The sequence below is a fragment of the Mytilus californianus genome, unplaced genomic scaffold (genome assembly GCF_021869535.1).
Source record: "Mytilus californianus isolate M0D057914Y unplaced genomic scaffold, xbMytCali1.0.p SCAF_5, whole genome shotgun sequence".
NCBI classification, from domain to species: domain Eukaryota; kingdom Metazoa; phylum Mollusca; class Bivalvia; order Mytilida; family Mytilidae; genus Mytilus; species Mytilus californianus.
The window spans coordinates 69,868,859-69,887,276 of record NW_026262701.1 but is presented as its reverse complement, the minus strand read 5'-3'; the positions used below and the strand labels follow the sequence as shown (position 1 = coordinate 69,887,276).

The 18,418-nt window shown below is 32.9% G+C and overlaps 1 protein-coding gene across 1 annotated transcript; it reads left to right on the top strand.

Moving 5' to 3' along the window:
* The first annotated feature begins 5,758 nt into the window (after nucleotides 1-5,758).
* LOC127701361 (complement C1q tumor necrosis factor-related protein 3-like) lies at nucleotides 5,759-12,199 on the top strand. The gene is made up of 2 exons (XM_052205256.1): nucleotides 5,759-7,347; nucleotides 9,174-12,199. Exons 1-2 carry the CDS (start codon nucleotides 7,248-7,250, stop codon nucleotides 9,578-9,580), a joined length of 507 nt encoding a protein of 168 aa, XP_052061216.1. The 5' UTR covers nucleotides 5,759-7,247; the 3' UTR covers nucleotides 9,581-12,199.
* Nucleotides 12,200-18,418: the final 6,219 nt, after the last annotated feature.

The window sequence follows — 18,418 nt, the reverse complement described above, 5'->3', positions numbered from 1 at the left end:
CCCAAAGATATTTCTAGCGAGGAGTACAATGAAGAAGCTAGGAGAGAAATCGTTGTATCAACGTGTTTCTCCCAATATCAAGAAAATAAATATTGTCCGATATTCCGAGGTCCCCTTCATGTAATACTCACTGTATCCACTCTGACTGCAAATCAGAAATCTGAAATTTTGGAAATCTAGTTCAAGTGTTTTTAAACGTGGATACCTATAGTTTTTCGCACATTCTTTGAAAAGACACAGACATTCTCATATGCTTCCAGCTCCTGATCATGAATGTCTTAAGCGTCATTCTCTTTTCATTATGCAAACATAAAAGTAATAAAAAATAATGCGTTTAATGTCGTTTAACTGTTACACCTCATTTAATTATGACTTTAAAAAGTCTAAAACAATAAGTCATTAAGAACTTATTCCAGGCATCATAGTCATTTAGTTAAAAGAAATAGTAAGCAGAGATCGCAAATTTATACTCAAGCTCTAAAGCTCCGTAATACATTTATCAAGCGCGTGACACCTTAAAATTCATCCCGACCAAAACAGATGACGCACAGTGCCATTATTTAAAACATATTCTGTAAAAGTTAACTGAAACTAAGTGAGTTGTTCAGGAGCAGTTGCGACTACAAGATACATATCCCTTTTGTGTAGATTTGTCAAAATCAGTCATTTGCTTTGGGAACCTCAAATATATAAAAAGGTGAACAATGCCGTTATTTCATACAGATTCTCTAAATATTTCATAGAAATCTTTTTACTGGTTTAATATGCTGGCGGTTACCGAATTGTATCTGTGTCTTTCTTCTTCTTGTCTATCATACCAGTATGATAGATAAAAATTCTATTTGTGGTCTAAATTTTTAACTTTCGATATAATGTACCTTTCTTATTCAAGTTGTTGAGATTAAAATTGGAAGGGTATGTGCTATTAAACTATTTTAATATCGCCATATGTTCATACGCCTGTCCAAAGTCGCTTAGAACTTTCGTTGGAAAATCCCCGTACCACTCGTTCCGTTGGTTCCTGTCAGTTTTCAAGGACTTCCCTTTTTGAATTTACCTTGGAGTTCGGTATTTTTGTTATACATTTTTGCTGTATATTGTACAGACAAATGTTGACCAATGTGTGTCTTTTCACTTCTGTGTCTTTGGGTTGCTATTCATGCACATAACACACACCTGTAAAAACTCATCAAAGATACCAGACTAGTAACTTAGTACGCCAGACGCACATTCCGTCTACATATGACACATTAGTAACACTCGAATTAAAACAGTTGGAAACCAAGTCAGTGATGAAGTTGAAGAGTATTAAAACCAACAATTCTCCCCAAAAATGTGTCAAAATCTGGCTAAGGTTATCTTTGACAATGGGTAGAAAAACTTAGTGTTTCGAACACTATTGAAATTCTATAAACAATAAATGTACAGAAAAAAGACGTATGCAAACACAAAAGAGATGAATAGTAATTTGGTGATAACACCTCGGACGAAACGTCCACCAGCATTGACATCGACCCAATGGTTGTAAAAAGTCATCAAATGTACCAGGCTTTTAATTTAGTAAATACCGAACATAAAATAAACAAACAAACACATAAACAAGAAGGTATGGTCTGATAAGGTATGAATAGACAACAATGGATGACTCAATAACTAGTATTAGAGGCAAACATGATGATTTTGGTACTTTTCTTAAGGCCAATTTCATTATTGGTGACCTATGCTCTTTCTTCGGCGCAGTAGTCAGTACTGCGGTACTGACATGATTTATAACAAACGGTTCTTTAATTGTCCATTTATATATTAAGAAATGGTTAAGAAAGTTTCAACTCCATCAGTCAAAGTTGACTTTAGATGGATTGGCAATCATTTTATGTCCTTTTTAGTCATAAGCTCTTCAACTGATTCGGTTGATAAACATCATTGGCTTTCAAATATTCGGCTTTGAGCGTTCCTGATGAAAGTAAATCCAGTAAAGTGCTACGAATGCCTGATATTTTTTAAAGGCGTTTAGTATAGATACGACATTACAGATCATATTCTTCTCGTTCATTTGAATTTTAAAAATTGGGGTTATTCTTTATTTTTAGATCTGGATATGCTAATAGGCCATACTATAATCTAATTATATTATGGACCTGGTATCTTTGAGGAGTTTAAATATCCAGCTTCTTGTCAAGTGTTTTTTTAACACATTTACACTTCATTTTTCAAATATGAAAATGTGTATTTTCTACCGTATTTCGAGAAATCTAGACTGCTTTTCATATTTTAATGATGACAACTCATTATCGTCAAAATATACAAAACATATAAAAATGTAATACATGCAATGAATGCAATGAATGTAAGCCATTTAGTATATTATATATGTTACCTGACGTCGCTTCTTCCAGTTATGACATTATATTAAAAGAGTATAACAAAAATACCAAACTCCAAGGTAAATTCAAAATGGGAAAGCCCATAAAAACTGACAAAATCAAACGTTAGACTTTATCAACTAACGGAACAAAGGGAAAGCAACTGTCGTATTACTGAATTGATACAGGCATATTCCGAAGGAAATGGTGAGTAAAACCTGGTTTTACTGCTTGGTTTTACTGTTTGCTAAAACTCCCACTTGTATGACAGTTGTTTATAGTTCCATTATATTGACAACTGGTTGAGCAACCTTAACAAACATTATAAGTTTATGTGACACTAGTCGGAATCGAGCAGCCTTAACTATGTAAACATACATCACAGACATACAACACAATTGACTATAAATTCAAACAAACATACAAATATATCTAACAAAGACGCCAACAAAAACGTTGTAGTTTATAGTAAATTTGAATAAGCTGCCAACAAAAAAAGTTTTTACATTTAAAAAAAATTAATTCCCGGTTATTTATATAATTTCGCTACTATAATGTAGAAGTTATCCACACAATTGCATTGCAATATGGGAGATTCGATGAAATGAACCTTCAATTCTATTCTCAATTAGTACAAAATGTTATCACTGTATAAATTTATACTATTTACGATACCGATCTATCCATGGCTTAGGGGGAATAAGCGGATCGAAATACAGAGGACAAATAACTGGAACAATTAGAGTTGTCTTTCTTCCTTGGATCAGAATTTTAATGTTATATTATCTGAAAATATGCATGTTGAGTTGTATTATTATTCGCCAATGAATGTTTATTACAAAATTTGAACGGTATTGATGTTCTCATATGCAACTATGCACCAAAAGACTAAGTAAGTATTGAGGAACCGGTTACTTAAAATAAAAAAAAAATATTTCATTTGACTATCTTAAGAAGTTGAAATATTAAAAATGGTTAGGTTTTTCTACCCATTGGTATAGATTGCCAAAGACATATTTGGCACGAATTTTCGGAATTTTTGGTTATTAATGCTCTTCGACTTCGAATTTGATTTGGCTTTGCAACTGTTTAGATTCGAGCGCCACTGATGAGTCTTATGTAGACGAAACGCGTGTCTGGCGTAACCAATTTATAAGCTTGGTATCTTTGATGAGTGTTAACCGCATATCAACTTGTTGAAATATAGGTCAATTTCCATGCCATATTTACAGTTTAACGCCCTATTCTATTTTGAAATTCTAATAAATTACATCCCAATTCACTTTTCTACGTATAGTCTCCTGTCGCTCATACAGTATAAATAAACAGTCCAATAACGCTTTCCACTGTTTTGACTGTCTCTTTTGAGTATAAAATTTTGGTATAAGCGTCACTGATGAGTCTTATGTAGACGAAACACGCGTCTGGCGTAATAAATTATAATCCTGGTACCTTTGATTACCAATTAGATAAAACAGAACTGCAATTAGATTGTCCGCTGATAAACTGATAAGTTATATTAAAAAGTTCTACCTCCCTCAGGCAAAGTTGACCTTGAATGGATTTGGTTATTCTTTTTATGCCCCTTTTGTCATATAGCGCTTCACATGTTTATGTGGTTATACATCCTTGGCAATCAATGAATTGGGTATAAGTGTTACTGATCAAGTTTAATTCAGGAAATACTTCAAACGAAACAAAATAAAGTGTTATTTTCATTTTTTTAGCACTGATTCCATACAGCTACTGTTGGACTGTTAGACCCCGAGGATACCATCAGCTCAGTAGTCGGTGCTTCGGCACGGACATGTAAGGCAAAATTAACATTAGAAGGAGTTTCAATTTTTAATTGTTCCTGGCAAAGGTTAATCAGAAAAGCGCTTCTGGAGCGAAAAAATTATAAATGTTGTTTTTAATATTTTTGAATCACTTTAAAAACAAAGTTGTATTCATTTTTGTTCTTACATTTCTGCTCCTAGATTGATGAGTCTCTAACGGATCGAAAGCATATATTTCAATGTTTTTTTTTAATCTAACATTCGGATATAAAACCAGGTTTAATTCACCATTTTCTACATGAGGAAATGCCTGTACCAAGTCAGGAATATAACAGTTGTTTTCCATTCGTTTGATTTTTTTGAGCTTTTGATTTTGTCATTTTATAAGGGACTTTCTGATTTGAATTTTCCTTGGAGTTCGATATTTTTGTTATTTTACTTTATACGGAGAGAAAGTATACCAATAACATGTTTATGGATAAATGGAACATATACTACCACCATTACCTATCAGTATAATGTTCTATATAAACATTTGTCAATTAACGCACTAGTTCTCGCTTCGTTTGGAGTTCATACTTCTATCACTGGCCCTGCAGACAGCAATCAGAGACAACCCGACGGTTAAACAGTGCAGGATGCCTTGGATAGTCCCTAAATATTCAGTAGCAATCATTTTGTTAAATTGATTAATTGTGGCTACTAAAAAATGAAAACAACACTTTATAAATTTCATGCGTCTGAGGCGTTCATGAATGTTCATGAATGTTCATTGGTAAACTTTTCTTACGTATTCACTACGATAATAAGTTAACAATAAATACAACGTGGGTCGATCGGAATGAAGGACGGCACATGGAAGTTTGGACTGCCATCGGAAAATGACTGGACGTGAATGCGTTTTTATACATCCCACACGGCTAAACGGATGCATATCTTAAGCATTTATTATACTACTATTTAGGAGAAACATAGAAGACCTTTCAAACCTTCGGGTCTTATCAACTTTGAAGACACACCAGACTTGAACACATTCAATCAATCCCAGTTGACCGTTCATTAACCCGAGAAAAAAAATAGCATTGCATAACCAAAAAATGTGGTACAAGCTCAACAGATCAATAAAAAAGCTCTGATAGTTTAAAATAAGGTTCCAAATTAATGTTTTTCGAAATATCATAAAACATAAGTAATATCTTCTTTAAATTAAGATTTCACATTATATCTTAGGGAAAAAAATATAAGAAAAGTATCTGGTATCTGGATTCAAAGAGAAACAACTTTAAACTAAGCTTCAAGATTTTCAGTACAAAGAGTTTATCGCAGCGTAATATAATTTGACTGAACAACGTAAGATATTGCAATTTATCCGAATATCTCTTATATATATATATACTCCTAGGAGACAGAACGTGGATTCATCTGTCGTTTTGTCCAAGTCTCTTCTTCAGACATTTGTATTTAAAGAAAAGTTCTCCGTTTTGGTTATCGAGTACCCGAAATGTTATTCAACAATGACCAATAACTTGAGCTCTATAACTCATATTAAAATATGACACAATTTCAGTCACTAACAGTTGTGAAAAGAAATTCTCAAACTGCCTGGAAAGAGAGTTAAACGTTCATGCATTGGAATTAAAGATAATGGTTATTATACCCGTTTTCAATGATTGCGTATGAGATACACGAAGATAAAAATATATAAAGATTATATGAGGCCTTTGTAGTTTTGTGGGTTAACGATAGGAGCATTGTTACAAATAGCAAAAACATGCCTAGTGTAAAAATGGAAAGTTATTAGTATAAGGACAGACAACACCATGGACAAAGAAGAAATAAGACGGAGAACAATAATTTGCAAAATATGAAGAAAAAAAAATGATGATTGACTCGTGACAACCCGAGCGAAACAAAAATCCGGGATAAATTAAGTTTACATTAGTTTACTGATGTTCAAATCCCGTAAATTGATTTAAAAGTGACAAATCAAGACAACAAACAAAAACTGAGGGAATCGCATGAACTCCAAAAAGTATATAAGGTTAAGCTTCTCCTGCCATGCACCACCGGCCATGTGAATTCACACCCAATCAAAATGTCCCAATCGGTTAAATTGCAGATCAGACAACTATACTGGTATTTAAAGATCTAAGACCGCGAAATCATGTTGCTAGTGAGTTGAGACACCAACACATAGTTTCGGTCAACCAATTCGTGGTGGTGACTTCTTGTGTAGTGTCAATTTCAGTCATTCTACTATACTCTGTTGGACTAATTTTGTGTAAGGAACACATCCCTGTTAATGAAGCCCTTATAGTATGAACATGCACGAGCGTAACGTACCAACTGTGATATAAAACTGTATACGCTAGAATAAGCGGTATGTGACTACTGCGAAATGGGAGGTCGTCAATTGGAAAGCTGAAGTCATAACGTGTGTCATAGATTAAATAAAAATAGATATTTCCTGTTCCGTTTTGACATTTTTCTAGCAATAGAAAAATTACTACCCCTCATCTTTCGAATGAATCCCCCCAATAACAATATGTCATAGAAACAATTTCATTATAGTAATGTATTGGAATTAAAAAGCTTTATAGGATTGTAAGTATGCTTTATTTTATCACCTTGATGACTAGATTGTGGTTTTCTACAGCAGTTGGTTAAAATGTCTGACCAGTTGAACAGTCTGGTTTGATAAAACAAATTACAATTGGGTCAGAATTTAAATGAACTGCATTAGATGGAGAGCAACACCTACAGTTAAGTCACAATAGTATAGAATCCAAACATTAGAATTGTTACTACATAACGCAAATTAACAATACAAACATATAACATTGACACAAAACATTATTATGCATGTTTTTTTTTTTAAATGCATGACAACATGCCTCTCCTCAAAATACCATTTAAATCATTATATTACTTTCCATGAAAACAAATACACGTGATCATATTCAACAAATCACATTTATCGGATATTTCAAGAGGTTTTCACCAATCAAATTATTAAGAATGACAATCTGTTACCGCACATACATAATATTAACGTGCACACACTTGGATATATTTTCATAGCTCTGTGATATTTTGATTGATCACTATGTCTGTCAGAGTTCTATTTTTTATCTTTATTTCTTTTACTTTTGCTCATGCAAGGGATTGTGAATGCACCAAATTGAATGGCTGTTGCTATGATTTAAGTAAGTAAATGTTTCTAATATGTAATAACATAAACGGTACCAATTTTCTGCACCAGATGCGCATTTCAACAATCAATGTCTCAATGTGAAAAATTGATTGTTTGGGATTTGATCCAAATTCTTACAAATATTTTGATTAAACATCGAAATAATAAATTTATTTATAATAATAATAATAATAATAATAATAATAATAATAATAATAATAATAACAACTAATTTAATAAATAGATTTACATAATATTTGATTCACAAATCTAGTTAGAATGTAATTTATTTCCGAGAAGACCAAATTATACTTAAAATCAACCAAATCATAACACTTTTATAGTTGGCACTATCAGAGTTACTTATGATGGTATACTTTAATAGTGACAACCGATGACTTTGACCAAGTTTTCTTGTTAGTGATAACAGGGCTTAAGGCGTGACAAATATATAATGGAGGTAAGGTTGAACTGGAGTCATGTCACGCAGGGGTTGCCATTGCGTTGTAAAAATTCGACGGTACAGGATGGAAGAGGAACAGAGCAACTATGTTTCAAAAAAGTTATAAAAAAAAAACCAATGGGTACCCGATAGATAGCCGTAAATGAGAAACATTAGTTCACAATAAGACAAATACAATGATAATAATAATATAATAATAATATAATAATAATAATATAATAATAATAAGAATGACTTTATTTAAAGAGTGTGACTCAATAAGCATTCACTAATCTACCTTGATGTCCTGACAAAAAAAAAACATACATAATAAGTATTACAATTTTTTAACATATAATTCAACTTTCACGCTAAATGAATGTCTGAAATATTAAGAGTGATATAATGTGCTTAGGAAAAGAAATTATTTCCTGCCACTCATGACCGTCGTATACCCGGGTAGTCTCATCAAATACACTATGCGGTAGATATGCGTTATTAAGTATGGTTTTCAAATAATTTGAGACGTCGATTTTGTAAAAAAAAAATGAATACAGCACTTTAAAAATTTCATGCGTCCGAAGCGTTTTTCTGGATTTACCTTCACCAGGAACGTCCACAAAGCCGAAGAGTTGAAAGCCAATGATGTATAAGAACCGAAACATTTGAAGAGCTACATGACAAAATGAAACTAAAAATAATAGCCAAATTCATCTAAGGTAAACCTTTCTTGAAGTTGTGGAAACCTTGGTTTCTTAATAATTTCTAAATTTGTAATTTGACAATTTTAGAAAGGTTTTTTATAAATCATGCAAGTACCGAAGTACTGACTACTGAGCTGAAAATACCCTCGGGGACTGATAGTCCACCAGCAACGGTATCGACCCAGTGTTGTAAAAAAAGAAAACAACACTTAAAAATTTCATGCATCCGAAGCGCTTTTCTAAATTTACCTTCATCAGGAACGTTCAAAGCCGAATATTTGAAAGCCAAGGATGTATAAGAACAGAAACAGTTGAAGAGCTCTATGACCAAAATGGATCTACAAATAATAGTCAAATCCATCTAAGGTCAACTTTGTCTGAGGGAGTTGAGTTGAAACCTAAGTCTCTTAATAATTTCTAAATTTATAATCGGACAATTTTAGAAAGGTTTGTTATAAATCATGTCAGTAACGTGTAATAATTACCAAACAACTGAATAAAGCATTGTATTAGTGTTGACACGTAGTCATATTAAAATTTAAAAGAGTGAAAATATTTTTTAGGAAATTGACGTCATCTTGATTTCGTACACTTTTTGTATCTGTTAAAAGGTACAAAGCAGACTTGTTAAAACTAGTCGGTTGATATCTTTAGTAACTAAATGATATGCAAATGTTTTATTTTATTTAACAGATAATGTAAAGGAAGAATCTGTGGCTTTCACGGCCATAACAACAAATGGAGATGCTTTACCTAATGGTCCGATAATTTACGACAAGGTTGTTACGAATGTCGGAAAAGCATACAGTGCTAGGTCTGGTATTTTCCATGCTCCAGTTCAAGGTGTGTACAGCTTTTCCTTTAGTTTGATGGGATTTCATAGTAACACTGTCTATATGCATCTTTATAAGAATAATGCTGAGGTTACCAGGCTGTATACAAACGGAGGAGGCAGGCATGAAGTTGCATCGAATACTGTTTACCTCACTCTGGAGAAAGGAGACGAAGTTTATACGAAAGGAACAGAAGGGAAGAAGTTGTATGCCGCAGAACCGTATAATCTGTTTTCGGGTGTTTTGATAAAGATCGGAAACTTTTGAATTAACTGAATACATTAAACTGTAAAAGAAATTTCATTTTTTCAAGTATTATTATAAAATAGAACAGAAGCACAAAAATATAAAGGTTGCACAATGCACAATGATTCGTTGATTATGATATTTATTAATTTATTAAGATTTTTAAATTTTAAATTCAAGGTTTTCCCAGCATTTCAAATAAACTCATCATAGATACCAGGATTGCAATTTTGTATTTGCACCAGACGCGCGTTTCATCTACAAAAGACTCAAAATGTGAACCTTTAACTATCTCGAGTGAGATGATTAAAAGTCAAATGAAACGAGTTTCATGAGTAGGCCCAGTAAGACCCCTTTTGACCCCAAAATATAGCAGTTTTACAAAATTGATAAAATGTAAATTTTTAGCTATTCATTGGAAAGAAGAATACTTCTGTAACATAAATATGGGCTGTTTTTGACAATACAATGCATTGGGTACAAGCATCATTAAGTCATGCTTAATTATTGAAATCTTCGAAATTTTAGCATTTTGGTTAATTTTTAGACGGTTTCCGTCTGAAATGGAAGTGGCCGCATTTGTGTTCATTCTTAATATTTAGATGTAAGTTGTATTTGATGATAATACACAACATAAATAAAGGTTGAGAATGAACACGGATGCGGCCCCTTTCATTTTTGACAAAAACTATCTGAATAGTGACATATTATGGCATATTTGATAGATTTTTCATATTTAAGCTTGAATTTGAGCGTCTTTAATGACTAAATCAGTTAAAATCTTTCACATAAACTAATTGAATCGACTGAATTAGACACTTAAGTGTTTAAAAAGTGTCCAAAATCTTTCATCAGATGAACCTGAATTTTGAGGCCAAAATCGGCCCTTACCGGACCTACTCCTTTTAACGTTAAAGATTATTGAACCAATGCATGTATATATACTAAACTACATCCTCTATTCACGATTTTTTTTAACATTTATTACGAATCCATCACATATAATCGACAAACATATTTCATTAAGTGAAAACTGATTAACTTTTGTGGGTTTTTTTTTCCGAAGTTTACCGCACGAGACCTTTATAAAAACCAACACATAATCATGGAGCACGTGAAATAAGTAAGATGAAAGACATGCAATAGAGCGCTGTTTATTTTATATATATATATATTAAGATTCATTTATTACACCTTGTGATCCGTTTATTTGGCAATCGCCAATGGCAGTCAGCAGGGTTTAAGAACATTTGTTGTTCGACCTGTTAGTCAAATGCGTTTTGTTAAAATATACTTTTTCACTTTTTGGTCTTTTAGAAAATGTTGTTTGTGCTGTATTTAGACCCCTCTAACAAGAAATTAGTTTTTGCATGCACACGTATAAAAATTGCGGTTTTTATCCAACGCAATCATAGGTTTGAACGTTGTTTTCAATTTAGACTTGTTTATATTTTTTCGTTTGGGCTTGTATTATATTTGCCTTCGGGTTTATATGATCCGTTCATCCTAATTTGACTCCTCAAAATTCGAGAGTCTATCCTAAATTGAGGTAAATTACACGGCCTTCCAAATACTGTTTCGATTCCTAACATCAATGAAGAGACATTAATTGTCGAAATCCGGATATGGTGTACAAAAATCTTTGCACCTTTGTTTGCGGTATACCATCTTTGCCGCAAGTTTATTGTTTTCTGTTTGGTATTAAATTTTTAATTAAGATCCATTTATTACACCTTGTGATCCGTTTTTTTGGCAATCGCCAATGGCAGTCAGCAGGGTTTAAGAACATTTGTTGTTCGACCTGTTAGTCAAATGCGTTTTGTTAAAATATACTTTTTTTTCACTTTTTGGTCTTTTAGAAAATGTTGTTTGTGCTGTATTTAGACCCCTCTAACAAGAAATTAGTTTTTGCATGCACACGTATAAAAATTGCGGTTTTTATCCAACGCAATCATAGGTTTGAACGTTGTTTTCAATTTAGACTTGTTTATATTTTTTCGTTTGGGCTTGTATTATATTTGCCTTCGGGTTTATATGATCCGTTCATCCTAATTTGACTCCTCAAAATTCGAGAGTCTATCCTAAATTGAGGTAAATTACACGGCCTTCCAAATACTGTTTCGATTCCTAACATCACTGAAGAGACATTAATTGTCGAAATCCGGATATGGTGTACAAAAATCTTTGCACCTTTGTTTGCGGTATACCATCTTTGCCGCAAGTTTATTGTTTTCTGTTTGGTATTAAATTTTTAATTAAGATCCATTTATTACACCTTGTGATCCGTTTATTTGGCAATCGCCAATGGCAGTCAGCAGGGTTTAAGAACATTTGTTGTTCGACCTGTTAGTCAAATGCGTTTTGTTAAAATATACTTTTTCACTTTTTGGTCTTTTAGAAAATGTTGTTTGTGCTGTATTTAGACCCCTCTAACAAGAAATTAGTTTTTGCATGCACACGTATAAAAATTGCGGTTTTTATCCAACGCAATCATAGGTTTGAACGTTGTTTTCAATTTAGACTTGTTTATATATATATATATATATATATATATTCCATGCATTTATATTTGTTAACCATTCTTTGTCATAACAGTTGTTAAATGATTTGGGGTATTAAATTTTATTCTTTCATAATTAATTAACACTATTTTTTTCATCACGGTTTTCCCTCGCACTTGCGCTGTGAGGTTGCCGAAGTACTAACTAGAGGTCTTGTGGTTAAGGTCACTGCATACGAAAAAGCTATAGGCGAATAAGATAACGGGGAGACAATAATTCAATAGCAGTACATTTCTGAAGATTTTGATAAGATAAAGAAATTTCTTTTAAAAGAAAGTCCATGTACACGTGTTTATAGTAAACCTGAGCCATTCAAGTATATAGAACATATTCAACTTTTTTTTAATTTGAAATATCATATGACTTTTAAGAAATTTGTAAGAGTATCTATACGGAAAAATAATTGTTGCGAAATCACACGCGCCAATTTAATCATAGGTTTCCAATAAAATTAATTCAAGACTAGAACTGATTTATATAAACGAATAATTAGAGAAGTTATCTCATAGCGGCGATCATGTGAAAATGTATGCCTTTTTGGAATAGGCGAACACGCTCTAACTTACGTTGATTTCGCAAGTGTAAGAAGATTTATTTTTTTGTAGTTTTGTTATTATTTAGGTTTTTTTTTTTGGGAGGGGGGGGGGGGGAGTGGTTGTAGCGAATTTACATTTACCGATGGTTTTTTAATGTGGTAATGTTTATTAAGTTGCTTAATCGCTAGATGATACTTGTCAATGTATTTCATCAAGAGTGATATGATGGGTATCATTAGTGGGGCAATAACTGCTGGCCATTCAGGAGAACATGATAGCATTAACGGTATTTGGTTGAGTTCGTGTTGGTCATTTTTCATTTTATCTTTAGTGTTTTATGGAATGTTGTTTGTCTTTTTGTCGCGTCGTTTTTGGCCATGGTGTTGCTTTTTACTTTTAAAGACTTATGGTTTTTGATTGCCCCTTGGTATCGTTTCCCTCTTTTTCCTAAACCTTGCTGATTTTATTTTACTTTTTGAACCTATTCGCTCATGTTCATCAGAGCAATCACGATTGAGGATCCATTGATTTGTGGAACTCACGTGATAAAAGGAATTACATTATACTTTGTATTTCTCTACGGAACAATATATAATACTGGATTGTATTATGCTTGTTCCTTTTTAATAGTCTGTCGCAATTAAGATTGACTTGCAGAATATAGAAACATGTTATTCACTTTAAATCTTACACATAAAGTCATGCTGCATATAACTTCCGTTGATTTGTTACTTTTTTATACTCTTCAGCTGCTGCAATAATTTTGAACTCTTACCTTTCTGTTAGTCTGAATTGACGAACGCTTTTATATGGTTGTGATCCTTCATGTCCATATTTTGAGCCAGCCATAGCAGGATCTATGTCATCACTCTGGATGTAAAAATCGAGCAGTATTTTGATTTAAAGACATGTATTATAAGCATAGATGTAAAAATGGTTTGAAGAAAGTAAAAAAAACAATTTCCTCATCTACGACCAACCTTTTGCATGTAATTTGCCCTTAAATGAAAAAAAGTGCCTATCATCTAAAATTTTATATTGATTTACATGTATTTGTTGAAATCGTTCCAGATGTGAATTTAAAAAAGTCAGATACTATTTTTAGACAGTTCATAAGAAATGATGATTGTATTTCTTAATGCATTTGGAAGAATTTGAATAAAATCAGGTGCAAACATTAACATTATCAAAGTGGATTTCCTGCACCTTTTTCGAATATAAAACAAGTCAACGCAAAAAAAATTAAAACTTTCTTTTCGACTCAATGTGTTCAGTCTTTTTCTCGCCGTGTCGTTTGCGCCACAAATGTTTTACGTTTCCGCAAAATCATAATGTACTTTCACACATATTTTTTCATGATGTTTCTATGTGGTTTATGTTTCCTGAATTATTTTGTACTCTTCTGTAAGCCAGGTAAACATGTCCCGCCCCCTGCTCAACATCTGAGGAGGTGAACGTAGAAATTGTCACACCGTACCGTGACTTATAGATGCTAACTTTTACGTCATTTGGTCTCTGGTGGAGAGTTGTCTCATTACCAATCATACCACATCCTCTTATTTTCATATTATCAATTTTGTCTCGTACTTAAACTATTGATGTGATGACTTTTCCAAATTACAGTTCTTTTGTTGATTAGACTGTTATCAATGAGTTCATATGGGCTTATCCTGGATTTTTGAAAGAGGGGCGTAAATCCTGAAACCACCGAGCGGAACGAAGATAAAAAAAGATTTGGACGATTTTATGCTAAAAAATCATACAAATCGTGAGAAACATAGCAGGATGTCTTACAGGAAGCAGGACTGCTTGCGTGTCTTTCTTGTCCCCCGGTTTGTTTTTGTCCATTAATTTCCCTTCTTCTTGACATACGCTGCGGTTGTCTATCATTCCTTTTATATCAGCTACGAAAGGCCCTGGCATGACATGCCATGAGTTTTCCGCGGCCTTTAGGAAATACCATAAGTCTTAAATTGAGACAAGTGTAAATATTAAACTGAAAAGATTATATTGTATAATACACGTTATAGCAAAATGTGATTAACTGAACAATGTAAACTAAAGATTATTTACGCATTAAGCAATTCAAAATTTTATCAAACAAATCTAAATATTATTGTCGACTAACATATGGGACAAACGAGAAGCATCTTTCTATGATTTCTTCTTGCAAAATTGTCTATGATTTTTTCATAGTCGAGTTCATTTTGATTATGAACAGATAAGAGTAAAATGTAATTCAAGTGTTCTTCTCCCATTATGATTCACGTGAAAGTTTTTAACCGGATTTTCGAAGGAAATATCGGTTATTGATTTGGGGATGTACGGCGGGCGGGTGGGTGGCTGCCAAACAGCGTCTGCTCAATAACATGAAAACGCTTTGACAATTTTTTTTCAAATTTAGATATGTTGTTACCTGTGACTAAATGAAGGCCAATTTCAATTTTCAGGATTTTAGCTTTTCTCCTTGTTGAGTTATCGCCCTTTTTAATATCCCAAAGTGGTATTTTTAATGTGATTGAGTTATTTCTCTTAAGCTTTGAACAGAAATGGTTAATTATATTTATAAAGTTTGATTACACTAACATGACTAATTTTCACCTGTTGATAGATAAGAGCATCTGGTAAATGTCTCACACAATTATAATTGGATTGACAGATTTATTTGAAAATTTTCGGTTTTCTAAGTGTTGATGATTATAAGCTATATAGGACTGTATAATAAAGTTAGAAATTTTCTGTTCATTATTAGACATTTTGAAGATAATTACAGATAAGTTTTATTGATTTTTAAAAGACATTGTATTAATGATAAATAAAATTTTGATTTTTTTTTCTTTGGTAAATTGTTTGAAGAGTTTTGTGGTAGGTTTGTTTGTTATTATGTAAAAACTAATTTTCTGAATGCTAAATATTTTTTCTTTTCTTTGGTAAATTGTATGAAGAATTTTGTGGTAGGTTAGTTTGTTATTCTGTAAAAACTAATTTTCTGAATGCTTTATATGTTTTGTTATGAAGTGAACTACTTTGATTAGATAATAATCTATTTTTATTATAGGATATACATTTTTATTTCATTACATTTAAAGTTGTTGACATTGATAAGTTGCAGATCTGTATTAGTTTGTGATAAATGAAAGAAAAATATTTGGAACTATTAATTATATTTGATTATAATTTGAAAATAGATATACATCATATCTTATTTTAGAGAATTATTAATCATGAATCATATATCTAATGTTAGAGTACTATGTTAAACCATATTTCTGTTCAAAGGGAAATAACTCAAACTTACTCCATGAACCAGTAATGACAAAATCAAATTTTTTTTTAAGTCATGTGTGTTATGAAGGTAGATGTCACAGTTGACAATGTTATGTGGTATTTTATTTTTGTTTGTGTGTGTTAATGTTTAATTTTTACATGATCCTGTTAGGGGTTCAGATTTGCAAATATTATTTTCATTATTAATTAGATGATAATCTATTTAAGATATTCAATCACAATACAAATTCAGAGCTGTTTCAAGCTTAAATGTTTTGTCCATTCTTGCTCTACTGTTCAGGATTCGACCTCTGCAGGAAAATCCGGTTTGCTGTCACTCGACAGCCTCTTGTTGTGAATTTAAACGACGAGTTTGCTCTTTTCGTTGAACTGGAAATTACGCTTTTCAACGGGAGCAAGCTAAGAACTTTGATAATGTTCGGAAATATCGTAGTACAAATTCTCGAGTCTGTTATCGTAGAGGTAATTGCGGCTGGTTTGTCAGACTTGATTCGCCATAACTCGTTTTAGTGTCGAAATTCAGCCTAAAGGGCTGCCAAAGCCCTTATAACAGAAATAGCTTGTTCACCAAAACGAATATGGAATCGCTGAATCAAAGTCTGAGTCTAAGAACAGTTGAAAAACCGCACGTCGAAAATACTCATTTTCATTGTCGGCAGGAACACTATCGTAGCTTTTTCAAAAACCAAGTTGAATTGTTCTCATCGTCTCTTGTTGACTGGACCAAAGTTCAAACAGAATCTATTATGTTGAACCCTTCTACAATATCGAGGGTAGAAGTAGAATCTGTAATTTTTGTATGCAGTCCTGTAGCGTCAACGACAACGTTCTTGTCCCATGTGCGTCCCTTGTAAGAACTTATTTCTTCTAAACAGGATAAAATAGCCTCGAACGTTGTACTGAAGCTAACGAGGGTGGCAATTTCCCCCTCCATCTCGTTTCACAAGATACTTCAAATCTCACTTTTTTTATTTGGTTCTGTATTGCAACATTTGAATATGACTAGATTTATGTTATAACCTTCACATTAATGACAAATTGTCCTCGGTGAAGAGTCGGGTTAATTAAAACCGCGCAACCCCCATTTTTCCGGTGCCATCCGCGCGACAAAACTGGATGTCCAATTCAACATTTGGCAAAGACTAAAAATTCAAACCGCAAAGTGCTGCGCATGTCACCTCATCTGCTTGGACAAATTCAAGCAACTGTTCCGCTGGACTACCGTTCTTTAGATATCGTATAACAAGTCCAAGTTGTTCCAAATTACTAGAATCTGATACCTCATCGCACTGATATCCGAAATGTGGACCAAAATTCTGATTTTAACTTCATCAACAATTGTGTTTTGGATGAACCTCCTAATGCACGATAACAATTCATTTTGGGCAGTTGATGACGTATATGATACATTTTTACAGCATTGTTTCAAATAGTCATCCAAAACAGTATCGCCCGCATCAGCACAAAAGGAGTGGAGGCATTAAGAGCCGGTTTTGGTCCATGAAAATAAAGTTTTTGAGAACTATTTCAAATTCGCACATAATGTTTGGAAATGTAAAATAAAGTATATAAATTGATTTCGTAAGATTTTTGATGTTATGACATTACAATTACCTCATAATATGCACCATTTTCATGAAAACAAAGAAAACTGAAGAATTTGAGCTGTTTTCCATCATTATTTCCTATATGGAAACATCATGTCAAGGTAAGAAACAACAAAATAATTTAAGAGAAGCTTTATTATAACTTTTGACATATTCTCACCGAATATAAAGTTATTTATTGGGTGGGCCCATAGTCTTCCAATCTAATATATACTTAAAAGTTGACGTTAAACAAGGAAAATCAAGAAATTATACAAATTTTGTCATAGTTTGTTGCCATGGTAACTAATTAAACGTGAAATTTGTTTCTATTTTTGAACACCTTATACCTTAATGAAGTTAGAACAAATTTTAATAATTTGTATGGAAACTTTATAATTTGAAATATTTGGGATAAATAAGGGCCTTATTGCCCCTAATCCTTTGACTAGTTCCTTATAGTTCCCTAGATTGCCAATTGTGGTAAGATAACCTGTTTTATCGTCATCACGATGACCACGAAGAACCACGCCGCGCCTCCCACAAAACTTGAGGGATTTTATGAGTGATTGCAATATCTTTCGATTTTTCTCAATCAACCAGTCACTCCTGCCGTTGGAGTTAATATCAATTCAAGACTCTGGTCTCAAATACGTTTCTTGGAACCCAGACAGTCTAACCATAGACATGACGGGTTTCACACGATGCATGTCGCTTTAGATATAGCATAGCGTCTTTCCAGTCATGGTACGGCTTGGTTAATAACTTGCGTGGTCAGCGGGCACAGGTGTCATGGCAAAACTTACACACAATGCAATGCAAGACATCTTTGTCCTTTGAGAAGGAAACAAATTCAAACCAGTCCATACCACAAGACTTTTGAAAGGA

Coding starts and splice junctions, on each gene's coding strand:
- LOC127701361 (XM_052205256.1), top strand. CDS start 7,248: ATGTCTGTCAGAGTTCTATTTTTTATCTTTATTTCTTTTACTTTTGCT. Junction 7,348..9,173: donor TGGCTGTTGCTATGATTTAA/GTAAGTAAATGT, acceptor TTTATTTAACAG/ATAATGTAAAGGAAGAATCT.